General features: G+C 37.7%; 2 protein-coding genes across 2 annotated transcripts in view; both read right to left on the bottom strand.

Moving 5' to 3' along the window:
- LOC129458131 (olfactory receptor 2G6) overlaps positions 1-24,380 on the bottom strand; it is a 241,162-nt gene that overhangs the window by 14,971 nt on the left and 201,811 nt on the right.
- Positions 14,604-20,493, bottom strand: LOC129458624 (olfactory receptor 2T29). Its single transcript, XM_055234625.1, has 2 exons — positions 20,450-20,493; positions 14,604-17,176 (listed from the first exon to the last, which is right to left on the bottom strand). The coding sequence occupies exon 2, from the start codon at positions 17,164-17,166 to the stop codon at positions 16,219-16,221; it is 948 nt and encodes a 315-aa protein (XP_055090600.1). The 5' UTR covers positions 17,167-17,176; positions 20,450-20,493; the 3' UTR covers positions 14,604-16,218.

The following is a 24,380-nucleotide window of genomic DNA, read 5'->3' as shown; positions in this document are numbered from 1 at the left end:
TATGATAGTGGCTGTGGGTTTGGCATAGATGGCTCTTATTTTTTTGTGATAAATTCATTTGATGTCCAGTATATTGAGAGTTTTTAACAAGAAAGGATGCTGAATTTTATGAAAAATCATTTTTGCATCTATTGAGATGATCATATGGTTTTTGTATTTAATCATGTTTATATGGTGAATCACATTTACTGATTTGCACTTGTTGAACCAACCTTGCATCCCAGAAATGAAGCCTACTTGATTGTGGTGAATTCAGTTTTTGACATGCTGCTGGATTTGGTTTGCTGGTATTTCGTTGAGGATTTTGTGTCTATGTTCATCAGGAATGTTGGCCCGAAGTTTACTTTTTTTTGTCATATTTGTGCCTGATTTTGGTATCAGAATGATGCTGGCTTCACAGAATGACTTAGAGAGTAGTCCCTTCTCCTCAACTTTTAAAATAATTTCAGGAGATTTTGTACCAACTCTTATTTACATGTCTGGTAGAAGTTGTTAATCCATCTGGTCCAGAGCTTGTTTTTGTTGGTAGGTTTTTGTTTTTTTTTAAATCACTGACTTAATTTCAGAACCCATTATTGGTCTGTTCAGGATTTCCATTTCTTCCTGGCTTAATCTCAGGAGGTTAAATAATCTTGGGAGGAGAAATAGATAAATTCCTTGTTTCGAGGAATTTATCTATTTCTTCTAGGTTTTCTAGTTTGTCTGCAGAGAGGTGTTCATAATAGTCCCTGAAGGTTCTTTGTATTTCTATGTGGTTGGTTGTAATTTCAACTTTGTCATTCCTGATTTTTTTTTTTTTTTTTGAGACGGAGTCTCGCTCTGTCGCCCAGGCTGGAGTGCAGTGGCGCGACCTCGGCTCACTGCAAGCTCCGCCTCCCGGGTTCACGCCATTCTCCTGCCTCAGCCTCCCAAGTAGCTGGGACTACAGGCGCCCGCCACCACGCCCGGCTAATTTTTTGTATTTTTAGTAGAGACGGGGTTTCACCGTGGTCTCGATCTCCTGACCTCGTGATCCGCCCGCCTTGGCCTCCCAAAGTGCTGGGATTACAAGCGTGAGCCACCACACCCGGCCACCTGAATTTATTAAGCATATGAAAATAATAAACTACAAAGGAATAAAGAAAATAGATTTAGAGAAAAGAAAGTGTTCAAGGAAATTAAAAAGCATATTGAATCAGAATTTTATACTTTAAGTTGTTTTATCTATGAATAAAACATAATTTATCCAAGTACATAAAATGACTCTAGAAGTCCTTTTAAAGTCAGAATAAGTATATATTTATGAAAGTATTTGTGTATTAATGTCATTATTTCTTGGAATAATGTAAACAGTCAATCATAAAGTCTTCTTTGAAAAGGGAGCGAACAACTATGAAGTTTTGGAGCCAGGGATTGCTATAGATTAAAGTCATCTAAATGAGGACCTTCGATTTACACATGAGGAACTCGACCTTCAGAGAAGCTTCACAAATTACAAAAACTCATGGCAAACAGAGCAGCACTAGTGCCTACACTTCAACTCAGATATCGAAATTTGCATGTCTAGATACAGGACCAAAGAGATACAAAGCTAAATAGCAAAAAAAAACAAAGAACAGCGCACAGATGAGTGGTATAATTATGACAGAAAATGCTTGAATGAATGATTGAGTTTAACTGAGAAGACACGCATGGCTTTGTTAAATGAAAGAAAGATCAGTGGGAAGGATTGCCTTATTTATTGATATTATCCAAAATATATCTCCATCATTAACAAAATTGAATGCTTTAATTTCACTGTTCTAGTTAAATAATATTACATAACTATCTTTGGGCATGGTTATAAAATGATGCATTATATTATTAGTAAATTGTTAAATTTAGTAAATGATCAATACTAAATATCATTCCAGCAGTACTTTCCAAATGTAAGCATATTCATTGAAGTTTTTGAGCACTCACCATCTACCAAGTTAAGAGGAAATGGTCAAAACACAGACAAACTCTGCTTTCATAGAATTTACCATCAGATGTATATACCTGTATCAAAATGTCACATTACCTTAAAATTATAATTATGTTCTCATAATCATTAAAATTTAAATTTACAAAAGAAATGTGCTACATACACAATGGACAACTATTCATTTATAAAATATAGAATTTTATTATTTGTGGCAACACAGATGAACCTGGAAAATATTCTGTTAAGTTGCATAAGCCAAGCAGAGATCTCATAGAGGTACAGAGTAAAATAGTGGTTACCAGAAGATGGGGAGAGTAGGCATGAGAAGGAGATTGGAAGACATTGCTAGGAGGACAGAAAATTAGTTTGATGGAAGAATAGGTTCTGGTGTTCTATTTCACATCAGGATGAGTATAGTTAACAATATTATATTTTACCTTTCTAAATTAACTGGAAAAGAAGATTTGGGATGTTTTCATCACATGGAAATAATAAGTTTGAAGTGATGTATAGGCTAAATACCCTTATTTGATCATTACACATGTATGATCAATGTATGCACAACATTATATACCTTAAGTATGCACAGTTATGCATCATTAATAAAATACAACTTTAAAAATATAACAGCTTATCCTTCTATTTAGGTAGAGACATTTAAATAATTCTGGATTAGTTTGAAAATTTTGACAAATTTGTTATATAGATTTTCTTAGTAATACAATCTTTTACTATCTGGAATTAATAAATAAGTTCAGAAACATTTGGAGAGAGAACAATGAAGCATAGGTTTGAAGAATGGGTGAAAAACTCATAATCCAACTATATCTTGTCTACAAGAGACTCACGTTATTTGCAAAGACACCTATAGGTAAAAAGTGAATAGAAAAAAAGATACTTCGTGCAGATGGTAACCAAAAGATAGCTAGAGTGGCTACGTTAATGTGAGACAAGGTGAGTTGACGACAAAAACTTTTATGAGTAAAAAAAAAAATACTGTATGCTGTTTGGGATCATTCGTGTATCTTCCTTGGAGAATGTAGATCTTTAGATATAATAACCGTAAACATAAGTGAATGTAACAGAGACCCTAAATATATGAATCAAAGATGGGCAGAATTAAAGGAAGAAATAAACAGTTCTATACTTAAAGTTCAAGAATTAAATGTCAATTTTCAATAACACATAGTGCAATTAGACAGAATGTTAATGTAGTAGTACGTGACTAGAACAGCATTATAAACCACCTTGACCTGACATATATGTGGAGAATACCGAAATAGCAGAATATAGATGCTTCTCAAGTACAAATAACACATTTTCCAGGATAAATTGCCACAAAACAAGTGAGACTAAATTTTAAAAGATTTAAATTCAAAGTATCTTTTCCAATCAATGAAATAAAACTGGAAATCTGAAATAGAGGAAGAAGTACAAAAGTTACACATATGTGGGGGTTAAACACCATACTGTGAAGCACCAGTGGGTCAAAAAAGAAATTGTAAATGAAGTTAGAAAACATATTCAGATGACTTAAAACAAACACAACATATAGGATGCAGCTAAAACAATTCTTAGAAGAAAAATTTTAGCTAGATTGCCCACATTCAAAAAAAAATCTAAAATCAATAACGTATTTTTACACCTTAAAGAACCAGAAAAAGAGCAGACTCAATACAAAACAGACAGAAGAAAAAATGTATTAGAATAGAGACAAATAAAATGAAGAATAGAAAAAACAATTTGACTATTTTGAGCTTTCAAAAGATCAACAAAATTTACCAAACTTTAGGTAAACTTACCAAAGATAAGAGGGAAAGAGAGAAGTCTTATATCATGAAAATATAAATGTGAATATAACATGGGTACATAACGACTAGCCTTACAGAAATACAATTATAAGAGAATATTACAAATAATTGAATACTAACTAGATACCTTCAATGAGGTGAAAAAAAATCCTAGAAACACAAACTATTAACAGCTAAACAGAAACTTATAGTGCTAGACTAAAACACTGAAAACTATAAAGCACTACTAATAGCAGATAACACATAAATTGATGAAACAACATCGCATGTTAATGGATTCGGAAACTTGTGGTTAAGATGATAATACTACCAAAATGTATCCACAGGTTCAATACACTGCCTACCAAAATTCCATGGCTTTTTTTGCAGGAGTGGAAAACACTAAAAATCATATGAAATACGAGAGACTACGAAAAGCCAAAACAACCTTGAATAGAAAAACAAAGTTGGAGGATTTACACTTCCTGAGTACAAATTTTACCAAAAAGATACGGTAATCTTAAAAGCCTGATAATAGAATAAAGATGTAGACATAAATAAATACAATACAATTGAGAATCTGATTAGAAATAAACCCAGGTGTCTACGGTCAATAATCATTTAACAAGGGTGCCATCTCTATTCAATGGAAAAAGAATACTCACTTGAACAAATTGTGCTCAGACAACTAGATATCCACATTCAAAAGAATGAAGTGGGATTACAAATCATACTTAAAATTAAACTCAAATTGATCAGAGACCTAAACGTAAGTAAAATTACAAAAATATGAGAAGAAAAGATAAGGTTAAATATTCAAGACCTCAAGTTTAGCATTTTTTAGCATGATACCAAAAGCACAAGCAACAAGAAAATAAATAATTGGACCTCATCTAATTTCAAAATTTTTGTGCTTCAAAGGACTCAACCAAGAAAGTAAAAAGAGAGGAGAATGGGAAAGCTGACAGAACAGAACTCTTTAACAATTGTATCCCTATAGAAACTTTAATTTTAATAACTATTCTTACACAAACATACCTTCACAAAAGCTAGTAAAGGCATGTGGGAGATCATTGTACCTGGTTATACAATTTTCGTCTTGTTATAAAATAAGAAACGTTGAAGAGGGCAGGAAGGAGAGTTTTCATTACCTGCATTTCTTATCTCCAACCTCAGACAGCACAGTGCAGGGAGAGATACCAAATACCTGGGGAATAAAAAGGGAAGTAAATGTGGGACTTGGTCTTGGTGCCCAACACTAGGCCCACGACAGAAAAACTGAAAACTAGGCAGCCCCCACAACCACTGACTCCAGGCCAGTTCACGAAGACTGAGCCTCCAGATCCACACCAACACTAGGCAGAAACCTACAGCCCATGCAAAGCAGAATTAATCTGTAGTCATCATCACTGCTACCCACCCAGAGTGGCCTTAAGCTCTGGAAAGTATCCACTGGCAGACAGGCCTCAGTGAACATGGGCTTCAGACATGCATCAGTGCTGCACCTGCCTCAGTGGCCACAAGATATCATCTGGGACCCACACCAATTCCAGTGGCCATGGGATTACAGCATTGCACAGCACCAGTCATGGCAGTCCCAGGCTTAGGGCACCACCTAGGGCTGCACTGACCAGAGCAATCTAGAGCTTAGGGACCACACCAGACAACCTGCTCAGAATCTCTAGACAGGATTACTATTCAAGAATGTTTCAGGATAAAACAAGTCTGCAAAGACTGAAACAAGTACCTATTAGATGCATGACTACAGAAGCAAGAAAAAATCAAGAAAACACACATCACCAAACAAACAAATGGAGATGTATAAACTGCCTGACAAAGAATTTGAAATAACACTCCTAGGAAGGTCAGGAAACTTCAAGGAAATACACAGAAAGTATTAAAACAAATGACAAAAACAATGTGACCAGATGATAAACTTAGCAAATATTGAAATAATTTTAAAAATCAAACAAATTCTAAAGGTGAAAAATATAATGAACAAAATGTAAGCAACAATTGAGACCATCAACAGCAGAATGGATCAAGCCAAAGAATTTGTCAACTCAAATACAGGTTATATGAAAATAAAGAAAGAGGAAAAATGAAAAATAATAAAGGAAGCTTATGAGATTTCTGGGACAGTAACAAAACAGCAAATTTTCGAGTCATTGGAAATAAGGGAGAAGAAAATGACAAAGGGGTAGAAAGCTTATATAAAGCAATAATAGAAAACTTTTCAAACCTGGAAAAAGATGTAAATAACCAGGTACAGTAAGGTGAAAAGTAAACAATCAGATTCAACCCAAACAAAACTACCCTTAAGACATATTATAATCAAACCATCAAAAGTCGGAGGGAAGCTTCTCTGTATTGGTGGCAGGTAGGTAAGGCTTTTCTAGCCCATTATTTCCACTCTATCCCCTGAGTTCCACCTGCTGTGACTCAAGGAAGAGTATGCATCTAGAGCTAGTGAGATTGGGATGAGGTTACAAAGTCGAGAGAGAAGCCTATTGTTCCTTGTTCACCCAGATTATGTACTATTACTCAAGGCTGGGTGTATTTATTAGAGAACAGAAAGTCTTCTTGTGTTATTCATGAGCTGAGAATTACCAGAAAAGTTTCCACCCAAGGCAGGAAAGGAGAATAGAGCCAACGTGTTGGGACTGCCAGAGCAATCAAGAGAAAAGAAAATCTATTGTGTTAGTATTGCCCCTGACAAACCATACTTTTGTCTTTCCTAGGAAGCTGATACTTACAACAGTGGAGATTAGCAATACCTGAAGCACAAATAACACTGAACAGAGTGGAGCTTCAAAGGACACTGAGAAATGGCTAAAGCCGGTATAAAGAGAGAAGACTGGAACTTTGTCTATGCTTATCATCTAGCTTCAAGGAGAAACACAGTTGAGATCAGCCATTTTGAAACAATGGTTTAGAAACTACATAATAAAAAGTTCTTAAGCTTTTTTTTATTTATTTATTGGCTTTTTTATTTTGAGATGGAGTTGCTCTGTCGCCCAGGCTGGAGTGCAATGGTGCACTCTCTGCTCACTGCAACCTCTGCCTCCCAGGCTCAAGCGATTCTCCTGCGTCAGCCTCCCGAGTGCTGGGATTACAGGTGCCCACCACCATTCCTGGCTAATTTTTATGTTTTTAATAGAGAAGGGATTTCACCCTGTTGGCCAAGCTGGTTTCAAACTCCTGACCTCAAGTGATCTGCCTTCTTCAGCCTCCCAAAGTGCTGGGATTATAGGCCTGAGCCACTGTGCCAGGCTCTAAGATTTTTATGAGAAAATTAATAATTCAAACTAAATTGAACCAAATAGTTTTCTCATGAGATGGAGCAACGTTCCTCATGCTGGAAAATGAGATGCTCCTGGAGTTTTTGCGTCTTGGCGCTCTACCATTGTTTTCCACGTTGATATTTATGCTTTCTGTTTAGAGACCTGATGTGTTCCCAGAACTTTCTGAAGAGCCCCCACCACACATCCTTCTTTCTCAGGATGTAGATGAGGGGGCTTAGCATGGGGGTGAGTACAGTGCAAAATACAGACACAGCTTGTTCCTGCTCAGGAGTGTGGGAGAAACCCTGTGTCACATATATTTGAACACACAGTTCCTAAGTAAAGACCACTGAATGATGGGAGGAGCAAGTGGCCAAAGCTTTGTTCCTGTTCTAGGGGGATTTCATATGAATGGCTGTGAGGAAGATGAGGTATAAGAAGCTATAAGTTCAAGATCAAATGGGTAACAGGTATCCAGCCACAGGCCAATATCAAATGAGTAACAAGTACAGAGCCTGCATTTGAACCAGGCAGTCTGACTCAGGGTCTGCGCATCATCTCAACCATGGATGACCACCACAGACATTTTGTTCCTTTCTTGCCCCCCATACTCTGGCTTCTCTCTTGCCATGTACACTTCCCCTTAGCCTGCGTACCTGGGGCCACCTGCCCCCACAATCCTGTTCCCATATCTCACCTTGACTGAGAGCCTAGCCAGGAATGAAGCATCTGAAATAATGTTGAAGGAGAAAAGCTGAAGTGAGTGGAGAAGGACATCACTTTGTGTCCTTTACTGTCAGCCAATGCCTGTCTCCCAGTCTAGACCCTACCCTACAGGTGAGGCCTCCAGCACAGCTCATCTCTGCACTGTCTCCATGTAGAACCAATGTCTCTGATCAAATTAGATATATGAAATCCCCTAGATGTAGATTTAGGGGCCTGTGGAAAGGAGTCTCTCATAAACTGCTGAAGGGTACAAATTAACACAGCTTGAGAGAAGTGGCCTGGAGTGAGCTTCACTTCACACTAAGCCAGGACCAGATTATTACTCCCAACAAAATAGTTTGTTTATAATCCCTCTCATGGACTCCAGAAGAGGAAGACGGCAGACAGGGTGCAGGACTAACTTGCAGCTCCCACTTGGATGGACAGAGCAGCATGTGGAGATTCACACTGTGAACTTTTGCTCCAAGAACTACCATAAGACATATCAGGAAAGCCAAGAGAATCCAAAGACCCTTTGAAGGAGGCAGCTTGCCACTGCAGGCTCCGTGCCAAAAACTGAGTGCCGAAATGTGTGAAAGTGTAAAAGGGGGATGGCTCCATCCCCAAACACAGATCCTCACTAGGGAACCTGAAGGTCCATGTGGTGGGAAAAGGATTTAATCTTACGCGGAGCTGAGATGAATTTAGAGAGCCAAGCAAAATATTCGAGTAGGGGAAGCAAGAAGAGCCCTGTGGGAAGCCATTTCTGACCTTGTCTTACAGGGGTCCTTTGGGAGGGCTGCCAGCGGAATTGGGGAAAGACCACAAGGAGAAGGAAACGTTCAGATCAATTTCATAATAATCTTAGTGTGAAGTTTCCTGGACAGAACCTGGGGGAGGGGGCAAACTGGGAGTGCAGATACAAACTCAGAAGCTGAGGCAGACAGAGGCATGAAACCTAAAAGCCCTGCTTGCTTTCTTCATGAGGGGCTTGTAGCCTGGGGCAACTTCTCAGCCCTGCTCACCAGCTGCCTGGAAATAAACTCAGTGCTACTGGGGACACAAGGTTGGAGTGAGACCAACTTTTTGGGCTGCATGGGAGCTGGGTGAATCCTGTAACAGCTGGTTTCCCCCACTTCCCTGGTGACCTGCATGACACAGCAGAGGCAGTCATAATCCCCCTGGAAGCATAACTCCATCAGTCTGAGGACCACACTCCAAATCCACACAGCAGCCACAGCAAGCCCCACCCAAGGACAGTCTGAGCTCAGACACACCTAACACTGCCCCCCACCTCCTGGCCTTTCTCTACCCACCCTGGGAGCCAAAGACAAAGGACATAATCTCATGGGAGCTCTGAGGCCCGGCCCATTGCCTGAGAAATCTGGATACTTGTCCAGGTAACCCTACGGCAAGCTTGTATCTTCCCTACACTACTGCAGCTGATGCACTCTTGAAAGAATCAACTGCTGGCTGGAGCACACTTATCAAAAATACAGCCAAGGACACTCACAGAGTCCACTTCACTCCCCTGCTCCCTCCACCACAGCATGTGCTGGTGTCCATGGCTGAGAGACCTGAAGACAGATCACACCACAAGGCTCTTCGCAGATACTCTCCAGTACCAGCCCAGAGCACAGTAGCTTCGCTGGGTGGTTAGATGTGGAAGAGAAATAATCTCTGCACTTTGGTTCTCAGGAAACCCCATCCCTAGAAGAAGGGGTAGAGGACCACATAAAGGGAGCACCCCATGGGACTAAAGAATCTCAACAGCAGCCCTTTAGCCCCAGATCTTCCCTCTCACATGGTCTACCCAAATGAGAAAAATCCAGGAAGACAATTCTGAAAATATGACAAAACAAGGTTTTCTGACACCCCGAAAAGATCACACTAGCTCACCAGCAATGGATTCAAACAAAGGAGAAATTTCTGAATTGCCAGAAAAGAAATTGAGAAGGTCAATTATTAAGCTACTCAAGGAAGTGCCAGAGAAAGGTGAACACCAACTTAAATTTAAAAATACATTACAGGACATGCATGGAAAAATCTCCAGAGAAACAGATAGCATAAATAAAAAACAATCACACCTGCTGGAAATCAAGAACACGCTATAAAAATGCAAAATACACTGGAAAATCTCAGAAATAGAATCAAACAAGTAGAAGAAACAAGTTCAGAGCTTGAAGACAAGGCTATTGAACTAACCCAATCCAGCAAAGACAATGAAAAACACACACCTTTAACTGTGTTTTCTTATACTTCAGGCTTTTTGTAGGTTTATGACTTTTCTTAATTCCTAGTACCATCTGAGTAATTAGTCACATGGTCATAAAGAATATCAAATGTCAGACTTAATTCTTATCAAGCTTCCCTCAGCAGCTTAAAGTTAAAAATTTTTCATTCCTTCTTCTATAATCTTGGGTATTTGAAATGGATATTCTCCCACTTGAACATAGGCAAAATCTAATTTCTCATCTCTACCCTATGGAATCTCGTTTAGAATTATTTATAAACTTATCCTGATGCCATGCATCATTGGTTTGTTATAAATATATCTAAACGAGTACACAACATTTAACTAAAGAAACACATTCCCCATGTGATGTGTCCTGATAAGAAAAATGACCTCCAAGTTTACACTCCTGTACAGGTATGATGATTTCACTCTATCATACTTTATTTTATACCCATCTGTTGTTTCTTCCACAAATACACGTAACTAGAGTCATAGCCAAAACTTGTATTGCCTGGGCCTATTTGAGCATAAACAGCAGGTATTAGCCCTAAATAGGGGGTCTTCTGCCAACTTGGGTGTGTTAGGAACATGAACAATATTCAAAATGGCCTGCAGGACTCCAGTTTCAAAGTGAAAGATACCATGCCCATCCAGGACATTGCAGTTTGCATTTCCCTAATTAGTGATGTTGAACACTTTGTCATATACGTGCTAGCCATTTTTTGTCTTCTTTTGAAACATGTTTTTCGATGTCTTTTGCCCATTTTTTAAATCAAATTATTTGTGGGATAATTTTGGTACTAAGTTGCTTGAGTTCTTTATATATTCTGGATATGAACCCCTTGTCAAATGCATTGTTAGCAAATCTTTTCTCCCGCTCATATGTTATCTATTCAGTCTGAATTGTTTTCGTTATTGTGCAGAACCTTTTAGTATGATGTAATCTCATTTTTAAATTTTTGATTTTTTGCCTATGATTTTGAGGTTCTACTTTAAAAATTCTTGCCCAGGTCAATGTAATGATGCATTTTGCCTGCGTTTTCTACCAGAACTTTTATAGTTTAAGATCTAATATTAAAGTCTTTAATCAAATTTGAGTTTTTTAAAATAGTGAAACAAGGGTCTAGCTTTCATTCTGTATTTGGATATCCATTTTTTTGCAGCACCATTTATCGAGGAAGTTGTGCTTTTGTCGGTGTATGTTCTTTTCAACTTGGTCAAACATCAGTTGGCTATAAATAAGTGAATTTATGTCTGGGCTCTCTGGGGTTCTGTTCTGTTTGTCTATGTGTCTGCTTTTATGCCAGTACCGTTCTGTTTTGATGTTTAATAGCTTTGTAGTATATCAGGTAGTATGATGCCTACAGATTCATTCATTTTGCTCAGAATTGCATTGGCTATTTGGAATCTTTTTTCCTTCCATATGAACTTTAGGATTGTTTTTTCTATTTCTGAAGAATGTCTTTTTTATTCGGATAGTGATTGCTTTAATTCTGTAGCTCTCTTTTGGTAGATGGACATTTTAATGATATCAATTCTTCTAATCCACGAACATGGGGAATCTTTCCATTTATTTGTGATCTCTTCAATTTCTTTCATCAGAGTTATATAGTTTTTCTTGAAGAGATCTTTTACTTCTTTGGCTAAATTTATTCCTAGTTATTTTGTATTTACTTTAGCTTTTGTAAATGGGATTGCCTTATTTCTCTTTCAGATTGCTCACTGTTGGCATACGTAAATGCTACTAATTTTGTATGTTGATTTTGTATCTTACGAATTTATTGAATTCATTTATCAGTTGTAACAGTTTTTGCTGGTGTCATTAGGATTTTTTTAATATATGACCACGTCATCTGTAAACAGGGAAAATTTAGTTCCTTCTTTCCAATTTGGAGGCTTTTGTTTCTTTCTTTTACCTAATTGCTCTAAGACCGGACACAGCTTCTCTTTTTTCTCTCCTGAATTCATGTGAATTCAGGATGTTATTGTTTTTGAATAGTTTCTAGTTCTATTTTTGTGGGTGTGGATGAATGATGCTGGAGGATCTTCTATTCATTTATCTTGTTGCTATAACTCCTATGAGTCTTTCTTGATTTTTTAAAAATACAGTTTGCTGTTAGAGTATAGAAACTAATTTATGTACATTGATTTTATATCCTGAAACTTTCCTGAATTTATTGGCAAATAGTTTATGTTGAAGTCTTTAGGTTTTTTATATGTAATATTACTTTATTAGCAAACAGATACTATGTCACTTCTTCCTTTCCTATTTACATTTTTATTTATTTTTCTTCCCTAATTGCTTTAGCTGGGACTTCCAGTACTATGTTACATGAAAGTGGCAAGAGTGACCATTCTGGTCTTTTGCTGGATCTTAGACAAAAAGCTTTCGACATTTCATCGTTAAGTATTATGTCAACTGTAGGTTTATCATATATGGCCTTTATTATGTTGAGATACATTCCTTGTATACCTAATTTGTTGAGAGTTTTGGAATTTTGTCAAATGCTTTTCTCCATCTACTTAAATAATCATATAATTGTATCATTCATTCTGTTAATGTGCTATGTGATGTTTATAAATTGGCATCTGTTGAAGCATCCTTGCATCCCTGGGATGAATCCCATTTGATCATGGTGAATGCTTTTTGAAACGTGCTTTTAAATTCAGTTTGCTAGCACTTTTGGAGGAATTTTACATCCATGTTCCCAAAGGGTATTGACCTGCCGTTCCTTTTTTGTTCCTATGTCCTTCTCTGGCTTTGGTATTAGGGTAATTCTGGCCTTGTAAAATGAATTTGGAAGTATTCCCACTTCGATTTTTTGGAAGTGTTTGAGAATAATTGGTACTAGTTCTTTAAATTTTTGATAGAATTTTGCAGTGAGTCCATATAGTCCTGGGCTTTTTTTGGTGGGAGACTTTTATTAATACTTCACTGCGTTATTCATTATGGGTTTGCTTAGATTTACTATAATTCGATCTTGGTAGGATTTATGTATCAGTCAATTTATATCTTCCAGCTTATCTAATTTTTGGCATGCAATTATTCATTATACTTTCATAATCTTTTGTATTTCTGTGGCCTCAGTTGTAATATTTCCTTTGTAAATTTCTGATTTGAACCTTCTTAGTCTAGTTAATTTTGTTTTTTCACAAAACAACTCATCTCAATTTTGCATTGCTTTTATCATTTATTTCTCCTCTAATCAATATTAATTTATCTACTAATTTTGAGTTTAGTTTATTCTTGTTTTTCTAATTAAGGTACAATATTACCTTTTCTTATTTGAAGTCTTCTTTATTGATGTAGCCATTCATTGCTATAAACTTCCTCTTTGAACTGCTTTTGCTGTGTCCTGTAGGTTTTGGTATGTTGAGTTTTCCATTTTTATTTGTCTCAAACAACTTTTTAATTTCCCTTTTAATTTTTTCATTGACCCACCTATTGTTTAGGAGCATATTGTTTAATCACCATTTATTTGTAAACTTTCTGAGAATTCTTTCATTCATTTATAGTTTAAACTACTGTGATCAGAAAAGATGATTAATATTATTTTGAACTTCTTATCGTTAGGACTTTTTTGTGGTCAAAAATATGATCTAACCTAGGAAGTGTTTCATTTCCAGTTGAGTATAATGTATATTCTCCAGCTACTGAATGTTTTGCATATGCTTTTTAAGTCCATTGCCCTAGAGTGCAACTTAAAGCTGTTATTTCGTTGTTGACTTCCTGTCTGGATAATCTTTCCATTGCTGAAAGGGGTGTTGAAGTTTCTTAGTATTATTTTATTGCTACCTCTCCCCCCTTAGATCTATTAATAGTTATTTTATATATTTAGGTGCTCTAATGTTTAGTGCATATATAGTCACAATTATTATATACTTTTTGTTGAACTGACAATCATTATATGTGATCTTGTCTCTTTCTACAGTTCTGGACTTAAGTCTATTTTATCTGATATAAGCATAGCTACTCCTGCTCTTTTCTGGTTATGACTTGCATGGGATATCCTTTTCAACAACTTCACTTCGTCTGCATATGTCCTTGCAGGTTAAAGTAACCTGTTGTAGGTGGCATTTTTTGTTCGTTCTGCCACCGGATGTCTCTTGATTGGATAATTTAATACATTTACATTCAAGATAATTTTCGATACATAGGGACTTAATACTACAATTTTGTTAGTTTTTCAGTTGTTTTGTAGACTTCGTTCTTTTCTTCCATTCTTACTATCTTCTTTTATGGTTAAGTGATGTTTTTTCTAGTGGTATGCGTTGATTCCTTGTTTTTTAAAAATTTTTGTATATCTACTACATGTTTTTGCTTTGTAGTTACAAGATTTACCAAAAATATTATAACAGGTTATTTTAGGCGGCTAACAACTTTGAGCACAATAAAACTCTACGAAAATAATTTTTCATGAAATTTTGCTACATTTTATTTCCTTTTACAAGGATGTTTTAAATATAATCATCAAATATGTCTATAATTATAATCCAGCAAATTGAGAGTTGACACATGCTCTTTAATTCATACAAAGTTAGAGTATGCGTTTTATATTGTCTGAGTTCAGGAAAAATATTAAAAACTAGTTCTCTCATGTTTTTCCAAAGCACTACAGAATCTTTGCTATAGTCATAAAATAATTGTGTGTGGTGAGAGAAAAGAGGAATCTGTACTGTTGAAAACACCTGATTATTCACAAGTTGGACATAGCCAGTTAGGAAATTATAGGCGTGCAGCTACCACATTTGTGCTTTTATGTAACAGGTTCAGCAGACCCCACCTCAAGTGTCCTCCTATCAGCCTATCCTGGGGTAAAAAGGCATGGTCCACTCCACTTAGATCAACATCATTTACATCACCATTCTCGTTTACCTGGTCTCTGTTTTTGGTCTTGCACATCTCCAACTGCCTACCACACAAATAACATTTCTAAAATACAAATCTGATCATTTCACTATTGTTTGTAAAACTCTGGGCCACACAACGGCAAGAAATAAGCCTAAGATGAAATAAGAAAGAAGGATCTACTGGACATTGATCTCTCTTGCTTGGTCAGCCCTGTCTTTGCTCATGCTGTGCCTTTTCCCTTGCAGCATGTCTCTGAGCATGTTCCCATGGCTCCACTATCATCACACTCATCTGAGGGTAACTTCTAGTCACTATTCAGCACTGAGCCCCAGAGTCTCCTCTCAGCTCCTTGTTTAAACTCAGATGTCACAGATAGAATTAGTGTGTCCTTATGAGCTGTATCCTTCACATGTATCAAAACAGCTTATTTTCTTACATTTGCATAAACTACATGTATTTTTCAAACTCCTTGGTAAAAGTCACCATGTGCTATTCAAAATTTAATCTTAATTATTTTTAATTATAAACTAGTACAAAATGCTTGTTGAATAAATGGAGGATTGAATGTTGATGCCATCCCTCTGCTTGTTTGTATAACAAGTTACATGTTTGAAATCTCAGCTCAGGAATCACCCTGGGCAGGTAACCTTCCCCAAAACTCCTTCCACTCAGGTGTAATATTTTTTCTGCAGTCCCTTATGTGGTCCTATATCCTCAATACACCACATGGCAGTAATTATTTCAGAGAGGTAAATCCACTAGATGCCATCAGAATTGGACCATTCAGAAAAAGGTGGCCCTCAATAAACAAGGGGCGATGACTGGATTTTCTCGGTAATGATTAGACATAATGAAATAAGCATGATTTCTGAGATGTCACACTGCCACCACGCAGAAAGAATATTTTCAAAAAGGGAGAAAAGCCTGGTATTTAATTATTTGTAAATGATTTCAACTTCACAAAAAAGTATCATTAAAAAAGAATAGTACAATTAATACCTATAAACCCTTTACCCATACTCACTGTGGCAGCAACATTGTACTCAGTTTCATTGCCCCTCTTCTCTCTCCCTCCCTCTTTCCCTCTCATCATTTGAACACCTCATGACCTTTTTGTCTCTAAATATTAAGTATTACCTAAGGTTAAGAATACTTTTTCACAAAATTAGAGAGCAGTTATCAACTTCCAAAAATGTTACATTAGTACAATTGTATAATTTTGTATGGACAAAGACTGTGAAATAGTTTCCACACAGTGAAAGAATTCCTCAAAATGAGGTGAATATGAGAGGAGACATCATTGTATTAGAGTCTAAGGAATAACACGGGGATAAAATCCTAAGTATTTGATGGGTAGAGAAAAGGAAAATAAATCTTTATATCCAAATTTCCTACTTTATAATTTCCTAAAGGATGAATCTCACAGTTAACATTTTCTTCAGAGCCCCCATGACATCCTTATTCCTAAGACTATAGATTAAAGGGTTCAGCACTGGAGTGAGGATGGTATAGAAGACAGATACCATCATGTCCTTCTCAGGGGTGTGGTAGGAGCCGGGGAGCATGTAGGTGTAGACGGCAGCCCCATAGAAGAGGATGACCACAGTCAGGTGGAAGGAGCAGGTGGCAAAGGCCTTTTTCTGGCCCTCTGCTGAGTTCATCCTGTGGATGGCGAGGAGGATGAGTAAATAGGAGCTTGAAATGACCGTCACAGGGATGAGGAGCATGAGGACACAGCAGAGGTACATGAGGGTCTCATAGAGTGAGGTGTCCGAGCAGGACAGGATCGTTACAGCAGGAACTTCACAGAAGAAATGATGAATCTCCCGGGATCCACAGAAGGGCAAGGTCATGGTGATGGCAGTGAATGTGAAGCCATCCACTGAGCCCAGGAACCAGCAGCCTGATGCCAGGAAGAGACATACGCTATAGTTCATGAGGACAGGGTAACGGAGAGGATGGCAGATGGCCACGTAGCGGTCATAGGCCATGGCGGCTAGAAGGAAAAATTCCGAACCTACTAGTGTCAGATAGAGGAACATCTGCATCCCACACTCAGGGGCTGAGATCTTATTCACACCCATGACCTGGTCCAGGAGCATCTTGGGCACAGTGACAGAAATGTACACCATGTCCATGAGAGACAATTGACTGATGAAAATGTACATGGGGGTGTGGAGGTGGGTGTCACAGTGTATCAGAAGGATCAGGAAAGCATTTCCAGACAATGCCATCAGGAAAACCACAAAAATGACCACACAAATTAGAGCTGGATGTTTGGATTGTCTGAAGAGTCCCATCAGGATGAAATCCAACCCTCCAGTGTGGTTGGCCATCCCGGTGATGTTGGCCATGAGGTTTCACCTAGGCCACCAAGGAGAGTTTTGGAGTTAGTGTAACGTGTCCCTTTGTAATGAGTGTTTAGTGAGGACTCACATTTGTGTATGCTGATTGTGCTAACCTGAGTAAGTCCCGTGGGTCTGGGGATTTGAGTATATAAATGATATATAACAAGTTTACGAAACAAACTAAGAATTCACAACTATAGGCCAAAATAATTGGTAACTTATAGTAAGGTTGTCACGGTTCAAATTCATGAACCTTCCTGATGATAGTGTCATTTATCAACAAGTACTGGAAATTTGCAGAACCACCCTCCTCTGCTAACACAAATAGTGACTCATTGAAAGAAAGATAAATCAAACCCCTTATTTCTAGAGTTTTTGTCATAGAGAGCTGAATTGAATTAACATCTCTGGTTTAAGAAAACAATAGCGATCTTCAAAATACTCAGGTATATTTGATATATAAGAAACATTTAGCAAGTAACTAAAGTGTAATTTGGAAAAAAAAAATTACACCAGATGTTTGAACCTCCTCCCCCCACAGGATCCGGCCATGCTGTGAGGCTCAGTGATTGCATATGGAGCGAGCCTCACATTCTCACGAGCAGGGAAGGGTCCTCACACACCACTGACCCTTTAGACATCAGGAGACGAGAAGTAAGGAGCACACACACAGACTCCAGCCGTGGGTCCACCTTTTTCTCTCTCTGCCATTCCTTTCTCCAATCTACATCAAAAAGGATAAAAATCATGTTTGAGCTCAGGTGTGATGAGGGTAAAATAAGGAAATGTAATGAAAGTGCTTAGAATAGTGCCATTTCCGAGGAATAAATACATAGACTCTTAAACAGTTAACATCTACACTATTCTGCACAACCTAAGAGATCGTTGCTACTATTATATAAGATACATTACTTCTATCCTCCAGATTCAGTACCTATTCATACATTTAAGTTAAGAAGTTGACTTTCAAAATAAAAATGGCAGAAAGTCTGCAAAATAAAGCATATGACCCACTTTAAAAAAAACAATTTGGATTCTATATTTGTGTGTTTATGTGTAAATATTCTGGTTTTATATAAATATATATAAACATATTTATGTAAACATACACAGGTGAATATATAACTATATTCTACTTTTCTTATTTTAACCCTGGTTATGCAGAGCTTTTTGGAGAATCCTATGTCCTTCCTGTCTAGTATGTGGTCCTCCAACCTTGTCTCCTTAAAGCTCCTCTCATTTTAAAGCTCATTAAATCTCAGCGAGGAAGAACTAGAATTTAGAGGGTCACTGCTGTTTATCAGACGAGGCTTTAGTTGTTTTTGCAGACCTCATGTGCTTTATTACCTGCCACAATCAATCTTTCATACAAACTGAGAAGCAGGAAGGAAAAATCAAACAACACTGAGGCATCTCTGACTTCAACTCACTGTTTCCTTCTCGACCGTGAACACTCACAGCCTGTCTCTGTGTTATATGCCAAGGATGAATCGCCTCTGACTTCAACTCAGTTTCCTTCTCTACCGTGACACTCACAGCCTCTGTGTTATATGCGGAAGATGAATCAAAGAAAAATTGAACTTGAGTGCACTTAAGGAGGTCACAGTCAGTCTATTCAAGGAACAACTATTATGTAAATGTGATTTGAAGTTGAATTTTTAAATAGTCACAAAATAAATAAGGGCAATAGACACAAAATATATCTGGTCTTTCTGAAATAATCCATAATAGCTGTTTCCACATTTTCTCTGAAAGAAATTAAACCTTTCCAACTTTTCAATTTCTGACATATTAAATGTTAAATTTTGATAGCGCTTGCCAAGAATAAGGACATAATTACTCCTCCTTCTGGCAAGACTTTAGCTGTGGTTATGATGCAGGGACATTTTGGAATGAATTTACAGGTTTCAAATATATTTTGTATTCTTATAATAATTACAAGAAGTATTTAAGACATTCAACTCACCAAAAGTTCCAACATTCTGGGATGCTTCGGTGCTTTAATATAAATCTCCAACAAATATGAGACACAGTTTATGTACATATGTGTATATATGAATAAATGACATTGATAGATGATAGATATAATTTCTCTTTGTATCACTGTCCCCAATGGCAATTGGTAGCTGAGATCTGTGTACAATTTAAAAACATTCCAATAAACTGCAAAACACACCTGCTGACCTCGTCCATATTTGTGGCCAAGTGAAGCAAGGACCAGAGGAGTGACCAGCACATGTGAAGACCTAAAAGGTGTTTGCTCAGTAAATTGAGGGGGAGCAAGAGGGCAGGGAGATGCAGGGTTTGATAAGCAAATCTCTGCTGCACTTCAGTAAACTGAGGGGGAGCAGGAGGGCAGGGAGATGTGGGGTTTGATAAGCAAATCTCTGCTGCGCTGCAGGAAATGGTCATCACTATCATTAAGCCACTATCAACAGCTCACCCAGGACATGGGACAGATAAGGGAACACTGTGTCCACACATAGTGACTGGCCCCCTGTTCATTCTTCTTCTGTATCCACTTGTTTGAATTTCATGTAAATTGCTTAATGCATGTTTAACTTGGGGATTTATTATAAGTATAAATGGAGTCTCATCAAATCTCTATTTGAAGCAGACAGCATCCCAGGAATTGTTCCAATACTAAAATTGTATGATACTTTCCATTTCTTCTTTCCCAAGAGCCTATGAGTTACTTCCTCATATTATTTTCTCTTTTAACATATTAAACAATGCAGGTTCTCAGGGTACCTGCCTAATATCACACAACTAACCCGAGAAAGAACGCATGTCTCAGCCCAAGAGTGGGACCCAGATCATGTAACTCTGCCTGATTCCTCTCAGGGACTCCATCCTCCCTCTGCTGTCTACACTTTGGGTTTAGGCCACCTCTGTGGGTTTTATCAAGGAAACATAAAATGATTGACACATTGTTTCTAGTGTTTTTTAACCCTCAGAAATCATCCCCAGTCAAAAGAAAATCAGTCACTTTTCCTCTATAAAACTTGTCACAGAAAAATAAATGCATCATTGTATGAAAATCCAAAAATAGACTATATTATTTTGTCCATAAATAATTGGAAATTAAAAATCCATGGACAGTTATGTTACAGTAAATAAGTGTTATATAGAAGTTATAAGAATAACATTTGCTTTTCTCCATTAAAAACATAATAAAGAATAAATGAGGAAATGCTGTGAAGAATAGAACGCTTCAGAAGAACAATTCGAGAGCAGTGATGACCCTTTTGTTCCTACTAGCACCTCCTGTCTGTCTGGCCAAACTTACCATCAGATGCCTTGAACCTCCCCTAGACGGGCTAGTGGTGTGTGGCCAGGTTAAGAGCACCAAGAGGAGTAAGAAAGTGACGTGCCTGGTTTTACCGTGTCCACTAGGGGAGGGGTTGAAAGCTTTCTGCTGATACATCACCTCTGGGAGTTAAGAAGAATGCAATTGAGAGCTAAAGAAGTCAGTAGGTGTTTCTACTGAACAATTCTGGTTTTCTTCTAATGGCTTTTAAAATTTTTACCTCTGTTGTTAAATGCAAACTCTTAACCAATATTAATAATAGTAATCTCAAATTTCATCATCATCAAAATCTTATCTATGAAATATAGGAGTTAGTTCATATACAGCCTTAGCCTTTTCCACTTTACAAAATACGTTCCATATATATGAGTATCTTCATTTAATCTTCAAGTAAATTTTATAAGATATTGTTATTTTTATTCTAACATTTCACAGGTATAGAATCTGAAACTCAGGTCAACTGATGTGTCAAAGGTACCTCCACAAATCAGTACCTTGATCAAAACTAAAATTGAAGTCATCTTCACTTCATCTTTCTCCCTCTTCATTAGGACTGATTGCATTGTTTACCTCTCATTCACTTGCAATCTATATTGCTTTAGGGTTGCATTTGATTTTTATCTTTTTGTTTTAAATACTGACATTAAAGTTGTAGAAAAATGTAAAAACTGGTTGAATGGAAATTTTTAAACCTCTAATGTAATAAACCAGACAAAAATCATGCTTGAATACATCTTCCCTTCGACCTACACATATTTATTGAGTGTATACCATGTATTAGGCTGTTGGAATAAAACAGGGAAGAAGACAGAAGAAACCGCACCACCATCTGGGATCTTGCAGCCAAATTCCTCTGAACTTTTCTCTACAGTCGTGCTCTGGAAACAGGTTGACCATTTTCCTACGTCATGGAGGTCTTTTCGTGACCACCTTTGTTTAGACAGTGTCCTGTTTTTAGGTGCACATCTGAGGGCTGGAGTCTCCTCTGACCCACAGTGCTCCAGCCTGCACATGGTTTGTCCTGACTCCTTTGCTGCTTCACTTTTTGTAAGGCTGTGAGAGTGCAGGTCCTTGTGGGTGGACACTGCAGGGTGAGAGGAAGAAGGAAACTGTACTTTTCTCCCTGTTTCTGACGAGGGTGCTGGTCAGCAGCTATAAAAGCACCAGGGGCCATGGGGGGCCCTCAGGCTTCGGCACCTGAGAGGCAGTTTCAGTCGTGTTGGCGAGATGCAGGCATCTGGGTTGCTGCACATCACCAGGGCAGGGTTCCCTCAGCAGCCCTGGAGTGCAGAGGCCCCATCAGCTCAGCAGTGAGGGGCGCATGGGGCTCCAGTGGTGAGGACTCTTGGTCCTTGGATGACAGCACTCCCCTGCCCACTTCTCCAGCCTTCCCTGTAGCCCTTTGCCACCTCTAACCAATCTTCTGCGTTACATCTCTTCAGTTTGCAATATGTAGTGTTTGTATATGACTGGACAGTATCTACTGGAGTTAATATCTATCAAAGTAATTATATCACAATTGCAATCTTCTCGTAATAGTGAATAGTGACATTGTATTAAAAATTTTAACATTATAAATTATGCAGAAATAAAACTAATTATAGAAAAAACACTCTGAATCCAAGTTTCTCCCTAAGACAATCTACCATTTGATACAGTGTTTCAAAACTTCTTAATACACAACATTGAATTACATTTCCAAAAGCCTCCTCAAATTTTGCTGCAGAATTAAACTTCAGTTGCACCAGCTCTGAAGTGTGTGTGCTTTCCTTGTCAATTTCATAGCTGTATCATTATTTGTCTTTTTTTGATTAATGTTTATATAACTTTTCATGTTTATCCATGTAACTACTGCTTTTGTGAAATGTGTGTTTTTATCCTTTTCACATTTTTTCTATTGAAATGTTTTCTTTATAAATATAAATGTTTTTGGTGTGAAAATAGTAACTGGCCAGGTGCGGTGGCTCACACCTGTAATCCCAGCACTTTGAGAGGCCAAGGTGGGTGGATCACCTGGGGTCAGGAGTTCGAGACCCATCTGGCCAGCATGGTGAAACCCCATCTCCACTAAAAATACAAAATTAGCTGGCATGGTAGCACGTGCCTGTAATCCAAGCTACTTGGGAGGCTGAGACAGGAGACTCAGTTGAACCCAGGAGGCGGAAGTTGCAGTGAGCCGAGATCACGCTATTGCACTCCAGCCTGGGCAAAAAGAGTGAAACTCTTGTCTCAAAAAGAAGAAAAAAGAAAAAAAAATAGTAACTTTGTGAATAGTATCAACTAAAATATTTTTATTTCATTTTTCATTCTGATATTTTGTTTCAGAATTTTTTAAAGTATTTTAATCTATTAACTTTAATAATTTCATTAACTGTTTTGTTCTTACAAAGTGTTTATGCATTTGGGGATTATTTAAAGCATCTACCTCTACATTTTTAATGAGTTTCAGAGGTTTTTTGGTACCTTTGAGTTACAACACAAAAATAATTTGGGTGTGATAGCAATTCACTGCATAACATTATTGTTTTTAAGTAAAAATTAAATTCCAATGTTGGATATTTTTTCATTCATTAATTTCAAAAATAATAACTTTGTTCCAGCCACTATCTAGGTTTATGATGTTTAAAACAAAGATTCTGCCCACACAGAATTTATATACTGGTGGTAAATACAGCAATAAACTAATAAATATGTAATGAAATGTCAAATATTAATAATCACAGTAAATAAAAAAGGCAGAGATGAGATAGGAATGATTAGCGAATCTATTTAACACAGGATAGTTAGGAGCCCTTCATTTAGAAGGTGAAATTTCATCAGATCCATAAATGAAACAATGGAGTCAGTCATAAACAACGTGGCAGAGATACTTTAAGCAGAGGAAACAGAGAAAGTAAAAGCTGTGAGACTGAAAGTAATGTGCAATGTTTGAACAGCAGCAAGAAAATCTGTGGCCCCAGATGGAGGTGAGAAAGTTGGCAAAACATAGAAAATGGGCTTAGAAATGAAGCCAAGGGACAGGTCCTATAATATCATGATGGTCCTGGGAAGGACCAGGGACAGGCAGAGGTGTATTTAAGAAAGGGAAGACAAAAGTATACACACGACACTCAAGAGAGTGAATGCGCATCTAGGAAAAGAAAGGAAATCTCAACCAATGTTTGGCCCGTCTTCTAAGAAGTCTTCAGGAAGTTTACCAGGCATGCTCACGTAGTCTGTTCTGACTGCAGCCTGGCTTCCCCTCCCCGCCCCACCATACAACTCCCAGCAACTGCCAGCACTCAGAGAATCTCCAGAGAGTGAGGGGCCCCAAAGCTGTGACTGTCCTTGCTTCTCAGTAAATCCCACTCTGAGATATCACTGAGGACGGACATAGAGGAAAGACATTTGGAACAGGTATATAAGTATCACTGAGAAGGCTTGAGCAAGAATGCAGGAAAGGGTTTGAGCTAGTCCTGATGAGACATATGGCATCTGGGCAAGGGGTGAGGTGGAACAGGTGAAGTTGGATTGCTATTTATGCACACAGGAATATTGGGGCTGGGCAGGTTGGCATGGAACGCTGAAACTGAAATTTGGGACTCCAGTTGCCCAGTACACATCTACATGAAGATTATGCAAGTTTAGTGCATACACAAATCCAGAGTTCCTAAGAGAAGGCAGTCCTGAAATCATGGGTTTGAGAACCAGTGTGTATGGAGGAAACAGCGGGATTGCACAAGGAAGGAGGGTCAACATCTTATACCAGAAGCCAGTGCAGGGGAGGCTAAGTTTCCACATCATCTCTTCTTTCCATTGGTCTTTCACTGAATTCCTTCAAAATATCTTGTCTTATTGGGTGTTCCCTCATGATAATTTTAAACATCTAGTGAAAGAATTCTTGTCTTCATGTACATTCATGTTCAAAATA

This window comes from Symphalangus syndactylus, chromosome 19 (assembly GCF_028878055.3).
Source record: "Symphalangus syndactylus isolate Jambi chromosome 19, NHGRI_mSymSyn1-v2.1_pri, whole genome shotgun sequence".
NCBI lineage: Eukaryota > Metazoa > Chordata > Mammalia > Primates > Hylobatidae > Symphalangus > Symphalangus syndactylus.
Note: the sequence above shows the minus strand (reverse complement) of the source record. Positions and strands in the feature narration are given on the sequence as shown.

Coding starts and splice junctions, on each gene's coding strand:
- LOC129458624 (XM_055234625.1), bottom strand. CDS start 17,166: ATGGCCAACATCACCGGGATGGCCAACCACACTGGAGGGTTGGATTTC.